This window comes from Alosa sapidissima, chromosome 4 (assembly GCF_018492685.1).
Source record: "Alosa sapidissima isolate fAloSap1 chromosome 4, fAloSap1.pri, whole genome shotgun sequence".
NCBI lineage: Eukaryota > Metazoa > Chordata > Actinopteri > Clupeiformes > Clupeidae > Alosa > Alosa sapidissima.
In genome coordinates, this window is record NC_055960.1 from 22,052,175 (window position 1) to 22,076,428 (window position 24,254).

At 44.9% G+C, this 24,254-nt stretch overlaps 1 protein-coding gene across 2 annotated transcripts in view; it reads left to right on the forward strand.

Annotated features, from left to right (window-relative positions):
• The window catches only part of megf6b (multiple EGF-like-domains 6b), a 103,909-nt gene extending 80,401 nt beyond the window's left edge, over positions 1-23,508 (forward strand). For both annotated transcript variants that reach the window (XM_042088401.1, XM_042088402.1), the window contains 31 exons: positions 292-414; positions 840-962; positions 1,545-1,682; positions 2,572-2,694; positions 3,546-3,668; positions 3,974-4,147; positions 6,087-6,218; positions 6,906-7,034; positions 7,285-7,413; positions 7,816-7,950; positions 8,329-8,463; positions 8,785-8,910; positions 9,349-9,480; positions 9,726-9,854; positions 11,288-11,419; positions 12,108-12,236; positions 12,480-12,608; positions 12,845-12,973; positions 13,986-14,114; positions 15,978-16,106; positions 16,457-16,585; positions 16,848-16,976; positions 17,109-17,240; positions 17,885-18,013; positions 18,489-18,617; positions 18,902-19,030; positions 19,442-19,570; positions 20,156-20,284; positions 20,666-20,794; positions 21,126-21,254; positions 21,445-23,508. In XM_042088401.1, coding sequence (XP_041944335.1) covers positions 292-414; positions 840-962; positions 1,545-1,682; positions 2,572-2,694; positions 3,546-3,668; positions 3,974-4,147; positions 6,087-6,218; positions 6,906-7,034; positions 7,285-7,413; positions 7,816-7,950; positions 8,329-8,463; positions 8,785-8,910; positions 9,349-9,480; positions 9,726-9,854; positions 11,288-11,419; positions 12,108-12,236; positions 12,480-12,608; positions 12,845-12,973; positions 13,986-14,114; positions 15,978-16,106; positions 16,457-16,585; positions 16,848-16,976; positions 17,109-17,240; positions 17,885-18,013; positions 18,489-18,617; positions 18,902-19,030; positions 19,442-19,570; positions 20,156-20,284; positions 20,666-20,794; positions 21,126-21,254; positions 21,445-21,509 — 3,986 coding nt within the window. In that variant the 3' untranslated portion in view covers positions 21,510-23,508. The remainder of the gene's footprint in view (positions 1-291; positions 415-839; positions 963-1,544; positions 1,683-2,571; positions 2,695-3,545; positions 3,669-3,973; positions 4,148-6,086; positions 6,219-6,905; positions 7,035-7,284; positions 7,414-7,815; positions 7,951-8,328; positions 8,464-8,784; positions 8,911-9,348; positions 9,481-9,725; positions 9,855-11,287; positions 11,420-12,107; positions 12,237-12,479; positions 12,609-12,844; positions 12,974-13,985; positions 14,115-15,977; positions 16,107-16,456; positions 16,586-16,847; positions 16,977-17,108; positions 17,241-17,884; positions 18,014-18,488; positions 18,618-18,901; positions 19,031-19,441; positions 19,571-20,155; positions 20,285-20,665; positions 20,795-21,125; positions 21,255-21,444) is intronic.
• Positions 23,509-24,254: the final 746 nt, after the last annotated feature.

Consider the following 24,254-nt stretch of genomic DNA (forward strand, 5'->3'; position numbering starts at 1 on the left):
CTGCCTGTGAATGGCCCTTCTCTCTGTGGGTTCTCTGTCCAGCTGTTTGACAGGCAGAGGCTAGGCAGACACAGCAACTATGTGAGAAAGGGACAATGGGAGGGCAGATTTTGTCGTGTCTGTTCTGAGACACAGTCAAGGTCCAACTTGTCCTGTAAAAGCTCCAGTTACACCCTTTCCAGTGACATACAGTACTATACTATGTGTGTGTGTGTGTGTGTGTGTGTGTGTGTGTGTGTGATATAATACAGGTATATTTTATCTGCCGTTATCTGTATGTGGTGTATGCAGTGCTGGACCCATGTAAGCAGAGAAATGGCGGCTGCATGCATGACTGCCACAGCGATGGTGGGAGGGCGCACTGTGATTGCCGTGCAGGATACACCCTGGCAGTGGATGGCAAGACATGCCAAGGTGAGTTGGAAAGCTACTATGTGTTAGCTGTGGGGCCAAAGGGTTCATATACACAGTAGTTTTAATATGCGCTGTGTGTTTGTGTGTGTCTTCATTTAAGGCCAGGGATTGATGGTTTCAGGATCTAATCTATTTATTTATATTGAGCAGAGGGTTTGTTTTCAGTTTCGGTAGAGAAACTCAGGACTACATGTGAAATCTTTGCTATGCTGTGCTGCTGCTGTGCTGTGCTGTATTGTTTGTGTGTGTGTATGTGTGTGTGTGTGTGTGTGTGTGTGTGTTTGTGTATGCATGCACGTCTGGGTGTGTCATTTTCCACATTTTCCACATGTTGTGTGGGTGTACTGTATGTTTACGCGTGTGTAAATATGTGTTTGTGTATGTTTACGCTTGTGTAAATATGTGTTTGTGTATGTGCCACACAGACATTGACGAGTGCGTGACAGGAGAGGGCGACTGCGCTCACGGCTGCCACAACACACCTGGCTCCTACGTGTGTGTGTGCAGCGCCGCCTACGAGCTGGGTACAGATGGCAAGCAGTGCTATCGTGAGTCTGTACTCTTTCACGCTGGTCAATAATAGCCGCATGTTTACTCTGCTTCAGATGTGCCCAGTACACTGTTTTGGAAAAGGAATACGTTTAGCGGGACTGCTGGCCATTAGTGGTAATTGATGCACTGTTTAATGTCACGTGTTATACATGGAGTAAATTAGCAACACATTTCGAGTTTCTGCCATTGGCGTACATGTCTCTGAACACTGGTCACTTTGTCAAAATGTTCTCGTAGCGTGGGGCCACTTTGGGGTCTGCACATGGTTTTGGCAAACAACAACACACTCATGGCATGGGCCAAGTGATCTGTAGTAGCTCTTACTGTTGGCCTTCCTGTGAGGGTTAAGTTCAGGTCTCTGAAAAAGCCGATTTTATAGTGTGGTTAACAGTAACGTCCATAAAGTTACAGGACAATGAAAAATATTTATTATGTTGTAAAAAAACAACTTTAATGTCAACTTTAATGTATTTATTTTAATTTTACTGTTTATTGCTTTGTGTGTGTGTGTGTGTGTGTGTGTGTGTGTGTGTGTGTGTGTGTGTGTGTGTGTGTGTATTCATGCGTGTGCTCGACAGGGATTGAAATGGAGATAGTCAACAGTTGTGAGACTAATAATGGTGGATGCTCTCATACGTGTCAGCACTCCAGCAATGGACCAGTTTGCTCCTGTAACCAAGGTTACCGGCTAGATGATGACCTCAAGACCTGTATTGGTAAATCTTTTCATTAAATACACTAAAAATATGTTTTATTTTAGAAGTTACCTTCTGTGTGAATTGTGTTTGTGTGTATTTGTGCTTGTGTGTGTTAGTGTACTCCTGCATGTGACGCCGACGTGTCTATATACACTACTAGTCAAAAGTTTGGAGACACTTAGAAATGTCCATTCCACTCCATTATAGCCAGAATACCAGCTGAGATCATTTGCGTTGTTTTTTTTCTCAGGGCAGAAACTTTTCAGATTACATTATGTGCTTACATAATTGCAAAAGGGTTCTCCAATGTTTTCTCAGTTAGCCTTTTAGATTAATGATATCAGATTAGTAAACAGAATGTGCCTTTTAACAGAAGATAAGCCATTTAATTCTACAACAGTCAAGAACCCTTTTGCAATTATGTAAGCACATAACGTTACAATAAAAATGCTGCCCTGATAAAAAAAACAATACAAATGATCTCAGCTGGTATTCTGTCTATAATGGCGTGTAATGGAAATTTCTAAGTGTCTCCAAACGTTTGACTGGTAGTGTATGTAAATCTCTGTCCATCTTTATCTGTAGGGTGTGTTCACTTGTTTATATGTTTTAGGATTATACTTTAAGTGTTGTTTGTATCTGAATCAGAGTTCAGATTAGTGTGCGTGTGGGTGGGTGTGTGTGTGTGTGTGTTTGTGTGTGTGTGCTTGCATGCGTGCCTGCTTGTGTGTGTGTTTATTTTGGAGTTCAAATCTGTCAGTGTGTTGATTTATAAGTGGATGTTTATTTTTGAGTTCACATCTGTGTCAGTTTGTTCATTTGGGAGTGTGTGTTTATTTTGAAGCGCACATCTGTGTCAGTATGTTAATTGTTAGTGTGTGTGTGTGTGTGTGTGTGTGTTTTGCAGACATTGATGAGTGCGGGGACGGGAGCTCATGCTGTCAGCAAGACTGTACCAACTACCCTGGCGGTTACGAGTGCTACTGCTCAGCAGGCTACAGCCTCAACACTGACGGCTGCAGCTGTGATGGTACGATCCGCCCCGAGTTCCTGAGGCAGCGGAGCCCCTGCTGGGTGACCCTGTAGTACCCTCATTAAGATGTTTACCCACAATTCCTCTCAACTCTAATTACCAGTCACACAGTGACTAGGCAAGAATGTGGAACTCTTCAGTGCAAAGGGAAATGAAAACACATAAAAACAAGTGAAAACACACGTCAGATAACAAATGATTGTGGAAGACATTTGGCTCTAATGGCATCAATAGATCTGATCCTGAGTCTGTTGGTTATCATGTACTGATGTGTACTTACATAGTGTGATACTTTGAGTAATCAGCCCAAGGACAATTCAGCTACACTGTAATAAATCAATAGTATGTATTGTGAAATTATGGTATGAATTTAAAAAATCTTGCAAGGTGGGACACTAAATATTACTGGGAGATTTCAAGCCCCAGCAGCCCCATCTAGACAGGGGACGGGGATGCTGATGGGAGTGTGACCAAACTTGGCCTGATTCCTTTCTTAGCGGGGGGAGAGCCAGGGCTACTTAAAACATGCAGCGGCCGCTCATCTAAACTCTTCAGTAGTCTGTAGCCTACCCATCTCATAGCAGCATGTCAGCTCATCGTAGTTGTTACACATTATTACTAGGTCTGCTGGGAGAGAGAGTGAGGGGCTACGATCGCACATCCCAGGGTACTGGAGGGTGCAGCAAAGCCCTACTGTACCAGTGATATCATGCCTTTTTAATCTCACACTCACAGTAATGGCTCGGCCTCAAAAACGTTACCAGCTGACCAGGAATTCTCCCGATTGTCCTAATTAGCGCTCTGCTACTGTCACCAATGCTGATGTTCTCTGCTGATGTTCTGTGCAGATGTGGATGAGTGTCTGGCTGAGAACGGAGGCTGTGATCACACCTGTCAGAACGCGGCTGGATCCTTTCAGTGCTTCTGTCGCCGTGGACACCGCCTGGACGAGGACCGTCGCTCCTGCCTCTGTTAGTCACTATAATCTCTTGGTACCCCAGTGTGTATGTAGTTAGTCTGCGTGTGTGTGTGTGTGTTTCTGCCTGTCTACCCATGTGTGAGCTTGTCTGTGTGTGTTACCCTGTAAACCATATGTTTAACTGTGTGTGTGTGTTTGTGTGTGTGTGTGTGTGTGTGTGTGTGTGTGTGTGTGTGTGTGTGTGTGTGTTTGTGTGTGTGTGTGTGTGTGTGTGTGTGTGTGTGTGTGTGTGTGTGTGTGTGTGCGTGCATGTGTGTGCGCGTGTGTGTGTGTGTGTGTGTGTGTGTGTACGTGTAGTGTTAGGAAACACAGTGGAGGCCCTGAGTGGAAGTCCAATAGTGGAAAGACCCCGGCCACAACTCACACTCCTCCAGGATTACGACCAATCACTGGCACTGCTGGAGCGCTATGACGACTACGAGGATGACGCTGGCGAACTGCGTGCAGAGAGCACTCTCAAGGAGAAATATGGTAGGATACACACACGAACACACACACACACACGCACGCGCACGCACACACACACACACACACACACACACACACACACACACACGCAATGGCACGGTCATGTATTATGTACTATGTTCTTAAGGACTCACTGCTGCGCACTTGCATGTTAAGTCAAGTTTATTTATATAGCTCATTTTGATATGAACTGAGTGCACATATGATATCACACAGTAATGATAACAATAAGATTGAACAATATGATGGTAACATTATGACAGACAGAGACATAGCAAACATATTAACAATTAAAATAATTAGATTAAAACAAGATGCTGGACGTCCCTTGGCAGCGTACCTGAACTTAGCACAGACAGACATGAACAAACAAATGAACAAATAGGCCTGATAAACAGTCAGAAATAAAAATCCAGGTGCTGTACGGAGTGGCATGACTTGCCAGAACAACAATCTTGTTCTGATTCAAGTAGGCTCTCCTAGGCTACGGAGTGTGTGCGTGAGAGGCTCTGTGAGTTTTCTGCAGATGTAGCCTAACTATCGAAAGAAGACCATATCTATGTGAAATAGCAACAAAATAGAAACGTAATAGCCTATATGGTGGTCACACTAGGGGCACAGATTTTGTGCCCCTAGTGTGACCCCCCCCCCCCCCCCCAGTGCCAGGTCTGCTCCGGGTCTGCTCCTGGCATTGAACAACTTAACCAATCAACATTGTGTTCTTGAACAATCCATCGCAAATTTGGCCGTAACATGGGGTCAGGTGCTCTTGAATGTCCAGGGATGTTACACTGATGCGTTAGTTGTTTTTTTTTTATGACCTGCACCCACCTGACCCATTAGGAGATTCAATCCACCCTGCCTGACCTGCCAAAATGTGCCTTACACATCGACCCCAACCCAACCCAACCCGCAAATCACTGTTCAACTTTGAACAATACATGTAGGTGTAGGCTGAGTGATTGCATGCATATTATAGCCATGACAATGTTTCCTTATGTATCATTTCCCTAATTCCTCTTTATAGAATGCTGCTTTCTAGCGATTTTGACCCGATATGTGATGTTATTTGGACATCTTACTGTACACGCCGGTTATGGGTTGACCTGCACATTACTAATGATCATACAGTAGACACCAATTTATATTCAGAAGCTAGATGCTGGGGAACTATGAGACCAATACAAAAGTAAAGCTCTCTCACTCACACGCACATGCATGATACACACCAGTATGGTAATATATATAAATACAATCTCTCTCTGAACACACAAACACATATATTGTGAATGCACACACACACACACACACACACGCACACACACACACACACACACACACACACACACACACACACACACACACACACACACACACACACACACACACACACACAAAATCATGTTCCCTTAGAGAGATTTGCTGACACATTGGAGCTTGGTGTATTAAATGGTGCTAAGTCTCCATGGCTTACACACACCAGTTTAAGAGGCCTCAGCTTGTGAGATCTCCCAGCTTAGAGGCCAAAGCCAATTAACGCTCAGAGAGATCATTTAATGGGAGCGGGATCAGATCGTAAGCTGGTTGGACACGCAGCAGACACTCTCAAAGCTGCTCTGAGCACGACTCGAGGAAGGACAAGACCCAGAGCCTCAGTAGAAATGGGAACAGTATTGTGAGGCTTTTATGCTGTTTTATTTGGAAGGAGGGGGTGGGTTGTTGTGTGACATTGGAAGTAGCTTTTCAAATGCCAACATGTCTGCCTGTGTGTTTCTATGTATTAGTCTTTCTATGTATCTATCAGTCTGTCTGTCTGTCTGTCTGTGGGCCTGCCTGCTGATCTGTCCATCTCCTTGTTGCCTTCCCTGTCTCCTTCTTTTGCCCTCTTTCTCCCCCCCCTCCTCTCTTTTCTTACCCTCTTTCCATCTGTTTTTTTTTTAAGTGTGTGTGAATGACACGTTTGGTTGGGACTGCAGTCTGACGTGTGAAGACTGCTCCAATGGAGGAGTGTGTAACTCTCACAAGAGTGGGTGCCTCTGCCCCAACGGATGGACTGGCGTCATCTGCAACCAGAGTGAGTTCAACTTTTGGAGACACACACACACACACACACACACACACACACACACACACACACACACACACACACACACACACACACACACACACACACACACACACACACACATATCCACAAGGCATGGGGCATATGGGATTTGTTGTGCTTGTTACACTGTACAGTGTAAACCCAAACAGTCAAACTAACTCAAAATATGAGAAATCAAATCACTTCCAGTCAATTCAATAAAGTTCACTACACATAAAACTGTGAAGTGTTTTGCAAACCTGTGAAGTGTTTTGCAAAAAAAATATCATGCATGTCACACAACTAAACAATGGGCAGTAGCAGATAGCAGTACTGTACATTAGACTGCCATCAGCAGGGAAGACATGGATGTAATCTAATCAAAGCTACTTGAATAAGTAATCGGTTTCACATTGAGAGCACAGAGAACTGATGTAAAGAGTCAAGTTTTTCAATGGACTTCTCTACAATGGTTACCCTGACCATACTCCAACTTCCTAACATGTCAAAGTGCACAACCCATGTCCAACATTGCATCAGGATTTTAGTACAGCTAATGCTGTCAAATGCACACCCTCTCTGTGAACTATGAACTATCTGTGTGTGTGTGTGTGTGTGTGTGTGTGTGTGTGTGTGTGTGTGTGTGTGTGTGTTGTGTGTGTGTGTGTGTTACAGCCTGTCCGGAGGGCATGTTTGGCAAGAACTGCTCTCACAGCTGCAAGTGTAAGAATGGTGCCAGCTGTGACCCAGTGAGCGGTCAGTGCCGATGCCCGCCGGGCGTCAGTGGGGAGCTGTGTGAGGACGGTGAGTGTACCATCACAACATGCCAACACATCGCTCTACACACGTTAATAACACACTTACAACATGATAATAACAGTCGAATGAAGCAATAACAAAAATACAAAATAGATCAGTGTTTGATAATAAATGTGTTATTTACATCATATCAGCATATCTTTGTGTGTGTGTGTGTGTGTGTGTGTGTGTGTGTGTGTGTGTGTGTGTGTGTGTGTGTGTGTGTGTGTGTGTGTGTGTGTCTCCATCTCCACAGGCTGCCCTAAGGGCCTGTATGGGAAGAACTGTAATAAGAAGTGTAACTGTGCCAATAACGGCCGCTGCCACCGTACCTATGGAGCATGTCTGTGTGACCCGGGCCTATACGGACGCTTCTGCCATCTACGTGAGCTTTTATATATCCATACAACTTTTATACTAACATTTTTGCAATTGATGTAACTTTTGCATTATTTTACATCATCATTTCATAACTTTTACATTGAGATTTATATTGTGATCACTTTATAAAACCATTTTCCCATTTTTGTTCATCATTATATTACATATTAGACAAAATGACCTGGAGGGATCACTCTCCATGCTGTAGTTCTTTGGATTGCTACAACACATTGGATATTTTTACGTGATTTAACCAATCTTTCCACCAGGAATCAATGCACACTGTGTGCTCCCTTATGCCAGTTACATCCTTTGTTGCCCTTTGCTATTGTGGGATAAAGTGTCTGTTCCTCTTCATGTGGCTAATTGCACACCCTCCTCCTCCTCCACTTCCTCTCCTCTTTAGCCTGCCCTAAGTGGGCGTTTGGTCCTGGCTGCTCGGAAGAGTGCAAGTGTGTCCAGGAGAACACTCTGGAATGCCACCGTCGCCATGGCACCTGCTCCTGCAAACCTGGTTACCAAGGAGACACCTGCAAGGAAGGTGAGTTCATACAGAATTCTCTTATGATTTATCGTTTGCTTTTCTTTCTCAAAGCATTCACTTCTATTTTCTGCAGTAGGCTACATATTTATTGAGTAAGAGATGTTATGTCATTATGCTAACTTTGATGCTAATGTTAGTTGCATTAATGCCCTGTATAGTTATATAGTATTGGTGTGCTTATGCAGACATACTGTATGTTTCAGGATATATTTAACTTCTTGACTTGATTTTAACACACCTCTCAGCATACCGTTGGCATGTTAATATGACTAATAACATGCTGTACTGTATGTGTGTGTGTGTGTGTGTGTGTGTGTGTGTGTGTGTGTGTGTGTGTGTGTGTGTGTGTGTGTGTGCGTGTGTGTGTGGTTGCAGAGTGTGACCCAGGCTCCTATGGCACGGGCTGCCAGAGGAAGTGTGAGTGCCCGTCTGGCGTGAGCTGTCATCACGTGACCGGAGCATGCCAACGGCAGTGCCCTGCTGGGAAGAGGGGGGACAACTGTGATCAGGGTACACTGCTTTCACATGCATCACACATCTCACAAATAGAGTATACAGCGTGCACTGGCCATTTATCACACCTGATCTGTTACCTGTAGTGCAAAGGCTATAGGTTCACAACAAATAAAATAAATAGTACAAAAGTGATAGATTCACAGGTTGATTAGTGCAAACAATACACAGTAGATTCATATCTGACAGAATATGGCAGACTAAGACTAGACTGGTAACTGGTATTGTACATTGACATTCTAACAGGTTTTGATACAGTCTGATGTCCCTATGAGGTTCTTATGAGTGTGATGTGCTGTCTGTCTCTGTGCACTGTAGACTGCCCTGAGGGGAAGTTTGGTCAGGGCTGCTCCCAGGCCTGTAACTGCACTGGCTCTCCCTGTGACAAGGTGACGGGCCAGTGCCTCTGTGTGAACGGGACCGCCGGGAGACGCTGTGAGAAGGGTGAGCAGCAGAGGGTCATCAACAAAGCCATGCATGTCTGACTGACTGACCAATTTTGATATGACATGCATGCTGTTAATTCAGGCATTCAAATTACAAAGCATACTGCCTCCATTTGCGTAAGCGAAAAGCAAGAATGTTGACTTTTAGATACAATGACTTGATCCTTTGACAATGTGATAAAAGCGATGAGCTTTAGACCTAGTAAGGCCACAGGAGGGAGTGGAGTTCAAGGTGAAGGTTGCAGATTTACGCATCAGCTACACAGGATTTATAGGGCCTGTTTATAGGGCCTGTTGAATGCACACACACACACACACACACACACACACACACACACACACACACACACACACACACACACACACACACACACACACCAGGACTACAGGCCTAGTGCTTTTGCAGGAGTGTGTGACGTGGCTGTTCCCTGTGTAGTGTGTGAGGAGGGGCATTGGGGCCCAGGCTGTAAGGAGAAGTGCCCCCAGTGTGAGAACAAAGGAGTGTGTGACCGACAGAACGGCACCTGCCTCTGCCCCGCTGGCTACATGGGACGACTCTGCCAGAACGGTACATGCCCCTGGGGTTGAACTTACGTTTTAGGGGTCTAACATTTCCATAGAATGTACAGTTTTTTCAGAGACCATGCTAATGTGGCCATTTTTTAATTCTCATAAAATTGAATGAAAATACAATATATGGCTTGATTATAAGATTGCGTGTGTGTGTGACTGTGTCTTCCTCTGTGTGTGTGTGTGTGTGTGTGTGTGTGTGTGTGTGTGTGTGTGTGTGTGTGTGTGTGTGTGTGTGTGTAGCATGTCCCGCTGGTCGCTTTGGGCAGGGCTGCCAGCAGCGGTGTGTGTGTGAGAATAACGGACGATGCCACCCTGTGACCGGGCGCTGTCACTGTGCCCCCGGGTGGACCGGGTACAACTGCAGGAAAGGTACAGCGCCGCTAGCCTCTTGAGACCATCCTGACTGGTTATCCAGTCAGCTAACCAGTATTTTCGCCCCTTCCCAAAAGTTCTCCAACGTAAAGTTCCCAGATGGATATGCGGAGCAAATGCGAAGCAATCCATCTGGCGGAGTCAGGTTACAGCGCCACCTGACCAAAACAAACATGGCACACCACCATCAACATATCAAACCAACATCAGCCTGTATGGCATGCCAGGAATATAGCATGGCTGTCAGTGTGTTAGATTTCGATGGTAATCACTCACTGGGCTGCCTCCATTGGAGTATACCAGTAGTGTTAATGTTGGATGAGGAAGTGGTTTAACGTCATAACAGTTCAAAAGCAGCCTGTCACCCAGTGATGTTATGTTGAATCCCTGTTGATTTTCTTTTGTGTTACATCTGTACCCCCTCAGAGCTGAACCCCATTCAGTGATGATTTCCGTAGCAGTCTGCAGCTGAGTGGCATCACTCAATATGGCTGCTGGAATATGGCAAAAATCATAATCACGATTATTTTGGTCAAAATTGTAATCTTGATTATCGATTAATGATTATTCATGAGGGTCTCCCCTGCGTATGTTCATAATCCATTGGGACTGAACGAGCTAACAATCAGTGTTAGTGATCTAATGGCAGCATTCACCTTTGCCTACTGTTATTCCTGTGCACTAGTAGAAGCTAATAGACAGGCTGTGTCATCCAGATTTGAAAAAAAAAAACAGGCGTGTACTAACGTTAGATTAGCCAATTTACCATAAATTCTCTGAGTAATTTGGTCACCTCGATTGACAGTGATAGTAACAAATTTAGCAGTTCTTAATTGCTTACAATTTCGCCGTGGTTTATGATGCTACCGACTTTAGGAGCCCACACACTCACAACCCAAAACTGCTTGAGTGGCCTGTGCATAGAGGAGAGGAGCAGAGGAGAGGGGTGTGTGGAGTGCGGGACTTAAAGAAGCAGCGTGAATCAATGTGCTGTATGAGTTGAAATTGTATCTATTTCCAAAAACTCTATTTCTTAGGGTTTGAAATTTGATTAATTGCACAGCCCCATCACTCAATTATCAGAGCGTTGATTAACTTGTTGTAAACCCTTAATTATATTGTAGAGAAAAGCTGTTCAGCTCTTAAGAGTTTTGCTTTAAAGCTTTAAAAGGATTTTCTGAAACTTAATTTGGTTGTACTGTAGAAGCAACAGTAACTACTTGTATTTGTTTTGTGTAATGTGTATAATGATGGATATTATGGTGGTCACCAATGTGTTGTGTGGTTGAAAGTATGTTGTTTCATTAGTAGGTTTTAGTGATTTTTTTAGTGATAGTTATTTTACATGGCATATGTTGAATGTTTCGATGATTCATAGTCAGAGTTTCTCCATCTCAGTACGTGTGTTTGTTGATGTTGTGTGGTTGCAGTGTGTGACCCTGGCCAGTGGGGGGCAGACTGCTCTGAGGCGTGTGACTGCAGGAACGGGGGCGGGAGCTGTGATGCAGTGACCGGCATGTGCCACTGTGAAGCCGGCTTCACTGGGGACCGCTGTGACCAGAGTGAGTGACGTGCCTGTCTCTCATCTGACTGTCTGTGTAGGCAGGCAATAACCCAAGAAAGCACACGCCTGTTACTAAAGCAGGTTTTTATAGTGTGGTCATTTGCTATAATAGTGAGGTAATGAATGAATGAGTGAACGAATGAGTGAACGAACGAATGAATGAACCTTTAGCTCTATTCTTTGTCACCGGGAGGTTAGTGTGTATGTGTGAATATGTGAACACTGCACAAAATAAAATCTAACCAAGTGCTATTAATCTTATATTAAGATCAAAAAATCTATTTGGTATTGTTTTTAGTATAGTAGAGTAGAGTATAGTAGAGACTTACCTAGTGCCCTCTGAAAGATCATTTTGACTTAATTTAAGGAGTCTTATTAAGATAAAATTACTCAATGGACTGGCAGACAAATGTGCTTATTTTCAGGATGAGACGTCTTAAAATAAGTCAAACTCTCAAACAATACTAACTAGATTTTTTTGATCTTGATATAAGATGTAGGAACTTATGAGCACCAAGTCAAATATTTTACATCTGAACTTACATTGAAGGAAAATTAGGATGTGGACACAGCCTGTATCAACCAGCATAAATGTGTTCTCATTAAGTGATTTCCACTGTTCTGAAGTTAGAATTAGTATAGTCAAGAATTCTCCTACAGTTATTGTCTTCTTCTCTGCTACCCAGAATGCCCTGCAGGTTCTTTTGGACCACGCTGTCGCCAGCGGTGTCAATGTGACAACGGGGCGTCTTGTGACCATGTCAGTGGGGCGTGCACCTGCAAAGTGGGCTGGACTGGAACCTTCTGTGAAAAACGTGAGTCTGATGCCAGCCATCTTCCTCTTGCCAACTCCTCTCTCATCTTTTTAGGCCAAACCCTGATACTGGTCCACTCCTCGTGTTTATCCAGTCTAGATGTGCTCATTCTGTGGTCTAATACATTTATAGCAACGTTGTTGTGCATCAATTATTTTTATTTTACAAGTGTAAGTGTTTTCTACTAACATAAAACTATATGTTTGTTTATTTGCGTGTGTGTGTGTGTGTTCCCATCATCAGCGTGTCCTCAGGGGTTCTTTGGTCTTGACTGTCAGCAGAAGTGTGTGTGTCTGAACGGAGGGAGCTGCAACCACGTTACTGGGGATTGTGTGTGTCCAGCGGGTTGGCTTGGACCTCAGTGTAATCAGAGTGAGTGACCATCCCTACAACCCCCCAGTATTGTAGTGTATTATCACCTATAAGTGCTTCTGTTGAGGTGCCTCCTTCCGGTAAAAAATGCACATTCGGTGAACCAAAGCTGGTTCACCGATTGTCTAGTCCCCAGACAGGAGGTGGCTCTGGCCCAGTTGTGGCCCAGTGTAGTCTGCAGTCTGGGTCCACCCACCACACAGTCCATGCTCAACTCTGACGTCTGTCATTCACAGCATGCCCTGCTGGTCTTTATGGGGAAGGATGTGCCCACAAGTGTGTGTGCCTGAACAATGCCACCTGCAGTGCAGTGAGTGGACAGTGTGTGTGTGCGCCAGGCTGGAAAGGAGTGAATTGCTCAGAGGGTAAGTGTGTGTGTGTGTGTGTGTGTGTGTGTGTGTATGTGTGTATGTGTGTGTGTGTATGTGTGTGTGTGTGTGTGTGTGTGTGTGTGTGTGTGTGTGTGTGAGAGAATGAGAGGTGGAGCAGCTCAGCACCTTTGGTTTAGTTTGTTACATCTATCAGAGCTCCAAACATATGTTTTATAAGCAATAAGCCCCGAGAGGTCGTAGGTTACACTGATTTTAGAACAGCTAAGGGGTGTTGTTAGGCACAACACGCTAGTGGAGCAGTTTGTATTTGTGCACTGCTGTACACCAGAGACTTGTGCACTGTTGGCTTGGTTGCTTGCTTAGGTACCTGTCTGTTCATCTTCATGGTGTGTTCCAGGCTGAGTCTTGATTTTCTAGCAAAGGTGATTCCATTCCAAATACAGCACATACCTGGTAAAGTGCTTCCTACCTAACCACACACAAGAGATCAGTATTTAGGATGTTCCGCTCTTTAGGCTTTAGTCCCGTTAGGCTATAAAGTCAATGACAGTATAAAAGTCGAAAGGAGAAACACATGGTTGTTTTCTGGAGTAACATCCCATCATTGTTCTCAGGCCAAGTGTACCCAGTGAAATGAGCTGTACTAATGGGAAAACCTCAACTCCAGTTTGAACAGATCATGAGAACATGAAATTACTGTAGGCGTCTGTTTACTCTGGCCTGAAGTTGGGGAGAGAGATGCTGGTTGAGGGCTTCTGGTACAGCTCTTTTATGTGTGTGTGTGTGTGTGTTTGTGTGTGTGTGTGTGTGTGTGTGTGTGTGTGTGTGTGTGTGAATGTCTGCCATGTGAAGATGAAGTAAGCCAAGTTGACAGTTGATTTGTGTTTGTGTGTTCCGTATGTGTGTATGTTTATGTGAGTGAACTAAATGTGTGTATCCAGCAGGGAGATTATGGTGTCATGATGAGGTCAGGGGTTGTTCAAAAAAAAGTTGAGAATCACTAGTTTACCACTGGTGTGTGTGTGTGTGTGTGTGTGTGTTGTAGCATGTGTGGAGGGGTTCCACGGCACAGATTGTCTTCAGCGCTGTCTCTGTCAGAATGGGGGGACCTGTGACCCCAGCAGTGGTCGATGCACCTGCCCCCACGGCTGGACTGGCACCGCCTGTGAGCTGGGTAAGACACACACACACACACACACATAGGCATACACGTGTCGTGCACACACACAAACACACACACACAGACATATGCATGCACACACACACACACACATACATACACACACATAGACATACGCGTGCACACACACACATACACACACACACACACACACACACATACAGTAGACATACGCATGCACACACACACACACACATACACACACATAGACATACGCATGCACACACACACACACACACACACACACGCACAAACATGTGCGCATGCACACACACTCTCACACAAATGTCTTACTCATCCTCTCCCAGAAAAATGCTTCACCCTACCAAAAAAATACTTCACGTAACCAGTGGCGACAACAGTCAACCAGCATCAAACTCAGACATCAATCACATCTCATATCAACCATACACAGAAACCACCAAAACCACTCTCCAAATACATAATGGATCTGACAGAGGGAATCGTTTCCCCAGATTAACTGTTAAATATTAGATAGATCCGGCCCTCCAGTTCAGGTTCTCAGGCCCTCTAGTCCAATATAGTGCTGTGACTGTTTAACACACACAGGGAAATGCCCAAAGCAGCAATCACCCGATATATGATGCACATGACATGACAGGAATATGGGATGCACACAGTGACGTCTTCTCAGGTACTCTCCAAGTCAGGACTCATGGCCCGGGCCTGGAGAGGATAAGGGCCAGTTCAGGGCCAGGTCTGTGTTTGAGTCGGCTCCTAGCTGGGTTGTGTCTGGTTAACCGGCCCGGGAAGGCCAGTGCTGTGGAGAAGCGGAGCCCCAAACGGAGAGCTTTGTGTGGGGACCCTGCACGGCCAGCTCCTTGCTGCTCTACAGAGCCCATTTGAGCAAATTGCCCAGCTCCCACCGTGGTGTTGACTTCATCGACTCTGCGCGCCGCTAACGTCTGGCAGATGCCGGGGCTTCTGTCTGTGCCGCGGGGCTGTTGCCATGACCGCAGACGGCTGGCCCGGACCCCGAGAGTGAGGGGCTCCACTCCACCCCTAGTGTCCGGTCCACCCTCCCCCGTAAAACGTCTCAGTCAGAGCTAACCGCCTACTACTCCAGTGTGTGCTGACACACACACACACACACACACAAACACGAATGTACTGCACACAGAGAAACATACACTATTGCATACTCAACAAGGCACACACACACACACACACACACACAGACACACACACCGCCACATGCAACCAATCACATACAGTACACACGAGAACAAGCATACAGTATATGCATTAGTCTGTGTAGTATCAGCGGGAGGACTCCACAGAAGCATGTTTGGGTTTTGGTTCAGTGGTCAGACATACCAGCGGCTTCTTGGACGGAGCTCATTCATGTCCAGGGTCCTGTTCCCCGTCTCCCCTCTCGAGTTGCTAGCCTGCGGCTACCGGACGTGGATTTATGATGCGGTTAGATGCCCGGGATAAGCTGAGATCATGGGATCATTATTGCGTATGATGTCTGGCCCGGGTCTGTGTGTGCTGTCATGTTTCTCAGTATCACGGCTCCTCGGCCATTTATCATCTCCCAGACCAGCTGGTCACTGGAGATGCAGAGATACCTCATGGGAACAGCCTATGGCTCTTTTAAGTGGTATCAAGATCCTGCTTCTGACATTGATTTACTGTATGTGTGTGTGTGTGTGTGTGTGTGTGTGTGTGTGTGTATGCGTGCATGCCTGTCTGTGTATATGTGTGTGTGTGTGTGTGTGTGTGTGTGTGTGTGTGTGTGTGTGTGTGTGTGTGTGTGTGTGTGTGTGTGTGTGTCCATGTACTGTGTGTGTGTGTGTGTGTGTGTGTGTGTGTGTGTGTGTGTGTTTTGTGTAGCATGTGTGCCTGGCCAGTTTGGAGCAGACTGCCAACAGAGGTGCGAGTGTGAGAACGGGGGGCAGTGTGACAGGCAGACGGGCCAGTGTGTCTGCAGCCCTGGATGGGTAGGAGAGCGCTGTGAGAAAGGTGAGTCCATGAGAGAGAGACAGACATATAAATGATACTGGCTAAGCTTATTTGTTACACACACACACACACACACACACACACACACACCTCGGCTCATTTTGTAAGTTCTGAAAGAGAGGTTCTCACATAGTAGGTGACAGTGTCTTATAACCATTCAGTACTAATTCAGTCATTTCTGGGAGTGTGTATGCATGACTTTATTATTATGCATAGGTCTTTGACTTAGTGTATGTCTTAGTTTGACTTGTGAGTGTATGTGCATATGTTTGTGTATTTGTGTGTGTGTGTGTGTGTGTGTGTGTGTGTGTGTGTGTGTGTGTGTGGGGGTGTGTGTGTGTACTGAGTAGCATGTCCAGCGGGCATGTTTGGAGCCGATTGCCAGCAGAGGTGTGTGTGTGAGCACGGAGCCCCCTGTAACCATGTGACTGGGGTCTGCATCTGCCCACCTGGATGGAGGGGTCCTAAATGTGACAGAGGTGAGTACACACACACACACACACACACACACACACACACACACACACACACACACACACACACACACACACACACACACACACACACACACACACTCACACACACTTTACTTTTTTTCTCTTTTGAATGGTAATGGAAAAGAAAAGGGATATTTTGTTTTGGCAAAAGATGTGTTTCTTCTACCATCATTTAGAAATAGAAGTACACCTTTGTGTGTGTGTGTGTGTGTGTGTGTGTGTGTGTGTGTGTGTGTGTGTGTAGCGTGTCTCCCGGGGACGTATGGTGAAGGGTGTTTCCACAGGTGCTCCTGTTCTCCAGGCTCCTCGTGTCATCACATCACTGGGGAGTGTGGCTGCCACCCTGGACTCACTGGCAATGGCTGTGAGCAGAGTGGGTATAACACACACACACACATTGATACACACACACGCACATGCACATGCACATTCACACAAACGCATTGACAAATATATACACATTACACTCATACCAAAAACTGTAAAAGTTTTTTTTTCTTTGCAGCTTGTCTCTCTGGCACCTTTGGCCTGAACTGTAACCAGGTGTGCCAGTGTTCTGAGACTAACCAGCTGTGCCACCCGGTGTCAGGAGTGTGCTACTGCGCCCCCGGCTTCAGAGGCCCCAAGTGCAAACAGGGTCAGTGTGCTGCTGCTCAAATCTCTTAAGACACTTATTCAGCTCTCGTTTGTATTGTACACCATATGTATATATTTAGGGGGCGCTATGGCGCAACAGGCTACAGCACCCATACCATGTATGGGTCCAAATGCCCACGGGACCACAGATTCGAATCTCACCTGCGGTCATATCCCGATCCCACCCCATCTCTCTCTCTCCCACTCACTTCCTGCCAATCTTCACTGTCCTATCCAAATAAAGGCAAATTTGTTCAATTTGTTCAATTTGTTTTTTTGGTCATTTGCACATTTGTAACATGTATTTCAACAGAGGATTATAACATTATACTTTTATACTTGACTGCAGAGTGCAAATGTCAGTACTTCTGAGATGTTTTATAGGGAGCTCAGGCATCAGACTATTTCAGAACTAAGTTGTTCGGCTAACTGTTGTTTTGTGAGATGTACACAGACGCTAAAATGATCATGTGAGGCACTGTTGTTTTTTCTACCTGGATATCCTCACCTAGGCCAGTTTCCTTTGTTATAAGACCTCTTATACTCTTGTATTCCCAAAGCCATTATTAATGAAGATTCTCTGTAAGGCTGTTACAGAGATATTTACTGTAATGACCAACCAGAACTTGTCTGTCTGTTGACCAGAGTGTGAGGTGGGTTGGTACGGTCCAAACTGTGAGCGCAGGTGCCAGTGCCAGAATGGAGGAGTGTGCCAGACTACGGATGGCACGTGCCGCTGCCCGCCCGGCTTCATCGGTGCCCACTGCAACGTCTGTAAGTACAGCTCCAATCTGCAGCATGGCATTACAGCACTAATGCCAACATCTTTTGGACAGCATATTAGACCTCATCAAACCCTCTCTGGACTTGCAGTATCCGTTAAGGTGGTTAAGGAAGCATCTTTTTGCATGTCCATCCATACAGCTATGCTTTTGACCACTGCTCTGGGTCAGGTCAGCAGTGGGGGAAGACTGAAGTGTGTGTTCTGGGGATGGACATACACAATAATACACACAAAAAATACATACAAATGTGTGAGTTGGTTGTACTCATTATCACAGCTTTGTCAGTCCATAAACATACTCATGGATGGCTGAGGGCAATTAATATGACTTGCGTTTCCATGGACCAGTCACCAGTCCTGATTGAATGAATAGGGTCAGAACAGGCAATGCTGCTGTGCTGTGGCAGTTGTTGAGAGGTGTGAATGCCTGAGCTGTGTGTTCACTGTGCCCTGGCCTGTTTGCAGCATGCCCAGTGGGACTCTACGGGCAGGACTGTGCGAGCGTGGCACTGTGTGGAGAAGGGGCCCAGAACGATCCGGTCACCGGCAGATGTGTGTGCTCACCGGGACGCCAGGGGGAGGACTGTGGCCAAGGTGTGTATGTGTACCTGAGCTGCCAGTGGAGAATGGCGCAGGACATGTGTGGCCATTGTGTTATAGGTGATGTAGGTGATGTACACACAGATGATTTGTTTACTTGTGTATTCATGTGGCTGTATCTGTGTGTCTGTGTGTTTTTGTGTGAGCATGTATATCTAGGCTACAAGTACATACATACATCTATGGAAATGTGTGTCTGTCTTAGTGGAATGGGAGACGTGGTTCTATCTGTATACTTTATTTCATTGCGGGCGTGTGTGTGTGTTTATTTAATGTAGGCTGTGCTCCAGGCTGGTATGGCTCCGACTGTTCTCTGCGCTGCCACTGCCGTAACGGTGGTGTGTGTGACGCTGTGTCTGGAAACTGCACCTGTCAACTGGGCTGGATGGGACTACATTGTGAAAAAGGTAATGATCTATCTCACACACACACACACACACACACACATACACACACACACCTTTTGTGTAACAAATGCAATCATGTATTGAATGATTCCTGTGCATTATCTCTTTCTACTACTGCAACTACTGCTTTTTCTTCCACCACTGGCTAGATGCTAGCTGTATGTCATAGTCAATCAGTATTGTCTTTGAACCTTTAGTCTGCACAATTACAGTTGAATAGAATGTAAAGTAATGTAATAACAAATAGTGTCACTTTCTTGCAAAGCACAATATATAGCATAAAATGCAGTTGTAATGCGTGTGCTTAAGAGTTGATTCCCATAGCAAACTTTAACAACACTAATGCAGCAAAATTCACATTGTGAATTTTCATCTATAACTAACCATGGTTTTGTGTATTGCTTGATGCAGAGTGTCCACAGGGGAGGTTTGGGCCCAGCTGTGTGCACAGGTGTGACTGTGAGAACAACAGCACCTGTGACAGAGTCATGGGCACCTGCCAGTGTGCCCCAGGGTACTACGGGCACCGCTGTGAACACGGTGAGATGCTTATACGCACTCACAAAATGCCACACAAATATACATCATAATGCAATTCATCCAAATTGACTTGCAGATATACATTGTTGTACATGATACGCCTGTTTGACATTTTCTGAAGTCAGTCTTTTCAGTTGGGGCCTGTGTCCACCAATCACGCTTTCTGCGCTGACAGCTTCGGTCAAGTGTTGATTGCTGCTAGGTTACGAAGTTTTGATCGGTCGTCGAGAGAGAAGTGACATTGACGAGTCCAGCACTGTCCACAAAGTTGAACAGATTTCAACTTTCAGCAATCTGAGCGCTGCTGAACAAAACGGTCAGCGCTGAGGGCTTTTTTCCGCCGAGGGCTCTGACGGATGTGAACGCTGAACTTCAGAATCTGTATAGAAAATAGCCGCCGTCGGCGCAAACAAACGTGATTGGTGGACACAGGTCCTTACTATGGGGGCAGTGTGAAACTGGCTGTTGGTTTTCTAAACATTCTAGACTGCAACCAACAACTGCTTACTTTAGAATGTTGGGGTTCGTTGGCGTTTGTTGGGGTGTATCTGCACGCACCTTTACCTGTGCACTTGTGTGTTCCAGCATGTCCAGCCGGTTGGCACGGGCCACGCTGCCAGCTACGGTGTGACTGTTTCAACGGCGCCAAATGCCACCCCAGCACAGGCCACTGTGTCTGCCCACCGGGATACCAGGGCATACGCTGTGAGAAAGGTAACCAACCGCACCAAACTCTGTCAAGAGGGCACTGAGCTAGAAATGCACAGCAGAAGTAATGCAGTGAAATGTGTCCATTACTGACTGAACATGTAATTGACCGATCCCAAGCCCCACCTCCCATCAGTCCCATAGTTACTGTTGCTAAGTCGGGCAAGTTTGCAGGAAAGTGTGAGAGAACGCGTGTTCATCATGGCAGTACAAGATATTTAGTCACGTAGAGTAACAGACATCATTATACAGTAAATGTATAAATGTGCTGTGCCTACATAGTATTCAGTTTTGACATGGCATGGCTGGTTGTATTGTCTGTTGTCCTTCTGACCCTGGTGTCTGTGCCACTCTCTCTTTCTCTCTCTCTCTCTCTCTCTCTACCAGAGTGTGGTCAGGGACGGTTTGGGCAGAACTGTTCTCAGGTGTGTCAGTGTGCAGAAGGTGTGCCGTGCGAGCCCGTCCGAGGCCAGTGCCTTTGCACCTCGGGGAAGACAGGGAGCAGGTGTGACACAGGTGAGATGAGACACACTGTTCATTACAGTCATATTGCTGATTGAATGTAATTTATTATGTCCTCCTATGGAGAAGCATCATTGTTGGAAAAGTCCATCATGAATCTCACTGAAACTGCTGCACTCTTGTAGTTGTACTGTATTAAAATGTCCCACATTTGTGGAGAGACAGACACATTGATGTAGGTTTGCAGTCTGCACTGTCACAGCAGCAGATTAGATAGATAGATAGATAGATAGATAGATAGATACTTTATTGATCCCCAGGGGAAATTCAAGATTATAAACCCACTGCTACTGCAAATATGTTGTGTGTGTGTGTGTGTTTTCAGACTGCAGAGTGAACCGTTACGGGCCAGACTGCGTTCTGAGTTGTGAGTGTGAGAACGGCGCCCAGTGTGACCAGAGGAATGGCCAGTGCACCTGCCTCAACGGCTGGATTGGACTCACCTGCCTGGAAGGTGATGAACGTCTGCTCATCACATCTGAATTGTTAAAAGGCCAAGGAATACAGTTACCAAGCTTAGTTACAACTGTACGAAAAAAGAGAGTAGTTTTTAAAATCATAAGTTTAAAAAAAATGTACTGAAGACTGCGCCAAACCTTTTCTACAGGATTGTTCACATGGTCATTCATTAATTTAACCCACAGGAGTGCCTCCCCAACAGCAACCAAGAAGCACTGCGGACCAATCACAGCATAGCAACTCGTTATAGCCCCACCCACTGATTGGACACCCCCCACCCCATTCCTTCTGTGCACCAATGTGAGGGCAGCATGAGCCCCTCGATCCAGGAAGAGACTGGAGAAGAAATCAGGATCTCAGTGAGCTACTCCCTGCTAGCGTGCTATGGTAACTCCCTTAGCAGGAGCCATGATGACCACACTGACTCTCAGATGAGAATGGATTATTGTGTAATGTGTGTGTATTTATGTGTACGTCTGTGTGTGTATGTTTGCACACAGCTTGTTAAACTCCTGTGGCTGGTTCCCTTTAGCGTGGATGAAGGACATACTCAGTGAACATGGTGCTCAGGTTCAATGTAGCTCTGTAGTCGTACGCTGCCTCCTGTAGGTCAGACTGTGAACTGCACCCCCCCAGGCAGCAACAACAGCTATGGCAGGAGGAGTTTCAGCGGTCAGGTAAAGGCTTTCCCCTCCGCTGGCTTGGAGCGCCGGGAGCCTCCAAAGGCCAGAGCAGCCGATGCCAGAGCGGATCTGGCCCTGATGTGGGCCATGTCTCAGCCTCCTCAGATGGCAAAGCTGCAGGAGACTCCTCCCTGCTAGAGCCACGTTTGAAGACACGGAGCACTTTACCCCTGGGAGTCCTGACCACACAAACACACACTCAACACACACACCTGATTACCTGCAGTGTGTTCCACTAAACACACTACTCTCACTGGACTATTTCCAAGCATACTGTACTTGACACAACACTATCTTATTTTTACTGTAGATTTAAAGGATGTGTACTGGATATCAATGCAGTCTCTTTCAGTTAATGTTTAATTTGTTGATTAATGCTTTTGTTTCAGGCTGTTAACTTGCTTTATTTTATATGCTTTCATGCACATATGGCAACTTTTAAGAATTACCCATTTCAAGTAAGTGCCTAATATGTTGTAAAGTAATATAATGTTCCTTCAACACAAAATAAGTCCACAAAACACAAAAAAATATTTGCTACTAGAACATTTAAATCCATGGTGGCCCCTTTTTTTCCAACAGCTGCCTCCTTTATTGATCAGGTAGTAGTTTGTGATTGAGACTGAAGTGTGCCTTTCCCTATATGAGCCACATACTGTATAAGGAGAGCTACTGATGCCCAGTGAGTACCGCAGCCTGCTGGACCAGAGTCCATAGAGATGCGTTTGCAGGGTTGTCCTCATCCCACTGCTGAAGTCCATATTACCATGTAGAGGTATTGTGTGCTTTGGATGCGCTCATGTACTGGGTTACAGTGCTCTGGGTCATGTACTGGGTTACAGTGCTCTGGGTCAAGGGACTGAGTACCCGGTCCCGGTCCCTTCTTCCTTTTTGTACGTCATGTTCCAAACTATCAGACTGTGGCGCACTCGTTTCCCTTTAAGAGAAGACTACAACACAAAAACAGTTGAATGCAGATGTATTTATATCTGGATGATTTACACATTAATTTTTTGTTTCATTTTATTTTTAGATCAGGGATGTGTTGTATTTCACAGTAAAATGCTCCTGGCTTGGTAACCAGCTCCCAATCATCCATTCTGCATATATGTTGATATATGTCTTATCAAATGGTGTATTTGTATAAATAGTCACATGTTGTGTATTTATATTCCTGATGATGAGTGTATTATGTTTCATATGAATTATACACCATAAATGATCAGACAAGTCTAATCTTAGCACACCGACTGATTCTATAAAATCTGAATGAGGAGGGAAATAAGTGTCTCTGTAGTGGTGTCCTGTTATGTTACCTTGGTAGTACAGTTTGTCTGTGTTTAAGGTTTGACCAGTATTTAAGGCAGACTTAAAGGACTACAGTACATGGACATAAAGGAAGGACATACTGCAGAATAATATATTGTTGAATTTGAATTTAATCTGGATTCTTAGTCATTATTATTTAAAGATTAATTACCTAAATACTGGAAATCAATTACAGATTAGGATGAATATAATAAGGATTAGGATGAATTTTAATAAAATGTATTTAATGATATTTTTTTCAGTCAGGCACTCTTTCTAGGTCCCTATTTCAATTATGTGAATAAAGATTTGAGGAGTTTTGTGGATTTGATTATAAAATCATGGCACATTCCCAAATATCCCCAATACAACACAATGTTGATAAAAACATGACAGGACAAAGGAAGCAGTTTTTTTATCCATAGATGTAATTTTCCAGAATTTTTCATTTCATAGATACCGAAGCTGTACATATCTAAATTCAGTTTCAAGCACAATGCAGTTAGCAATGCCTGTCAATGAAAATAAAAAAGAGAAAGGCCAAAGTGATGAGAAACGGTTATATGTATATATACACTATTATATATATACATAGGTCAAACTATATACAGAAGATATCTGACTCTCAACACTGAGAACAGATGTAAAGTCTGATGTGGGGTTCAATTCACAGGATTCCTCACAATGCATAATCAGTGCAAATAACTGCTCTTCATCATCATCATCATCATCATCATCATCACCACCATCACCATGACAATTCCAACCCAGGGAAACAAGCAATTTTCTTAAAAGAGTAAAATTAAAATCAAATGAATGACATTAAGTAATATCCTCTCATCATTTTCGTTAAGGTCACATACATCAAACAAAAAATAAAAAAGGTCAAATAAAAGCATAATTCTTGGTACATACTTGGGGCCTATTGGTACGATCTGTCACTGGAACTCAAACGTAGCTCGACTAGCGAATGCCTTGATGTGTCTTTTCTAGAAGCTGTACTT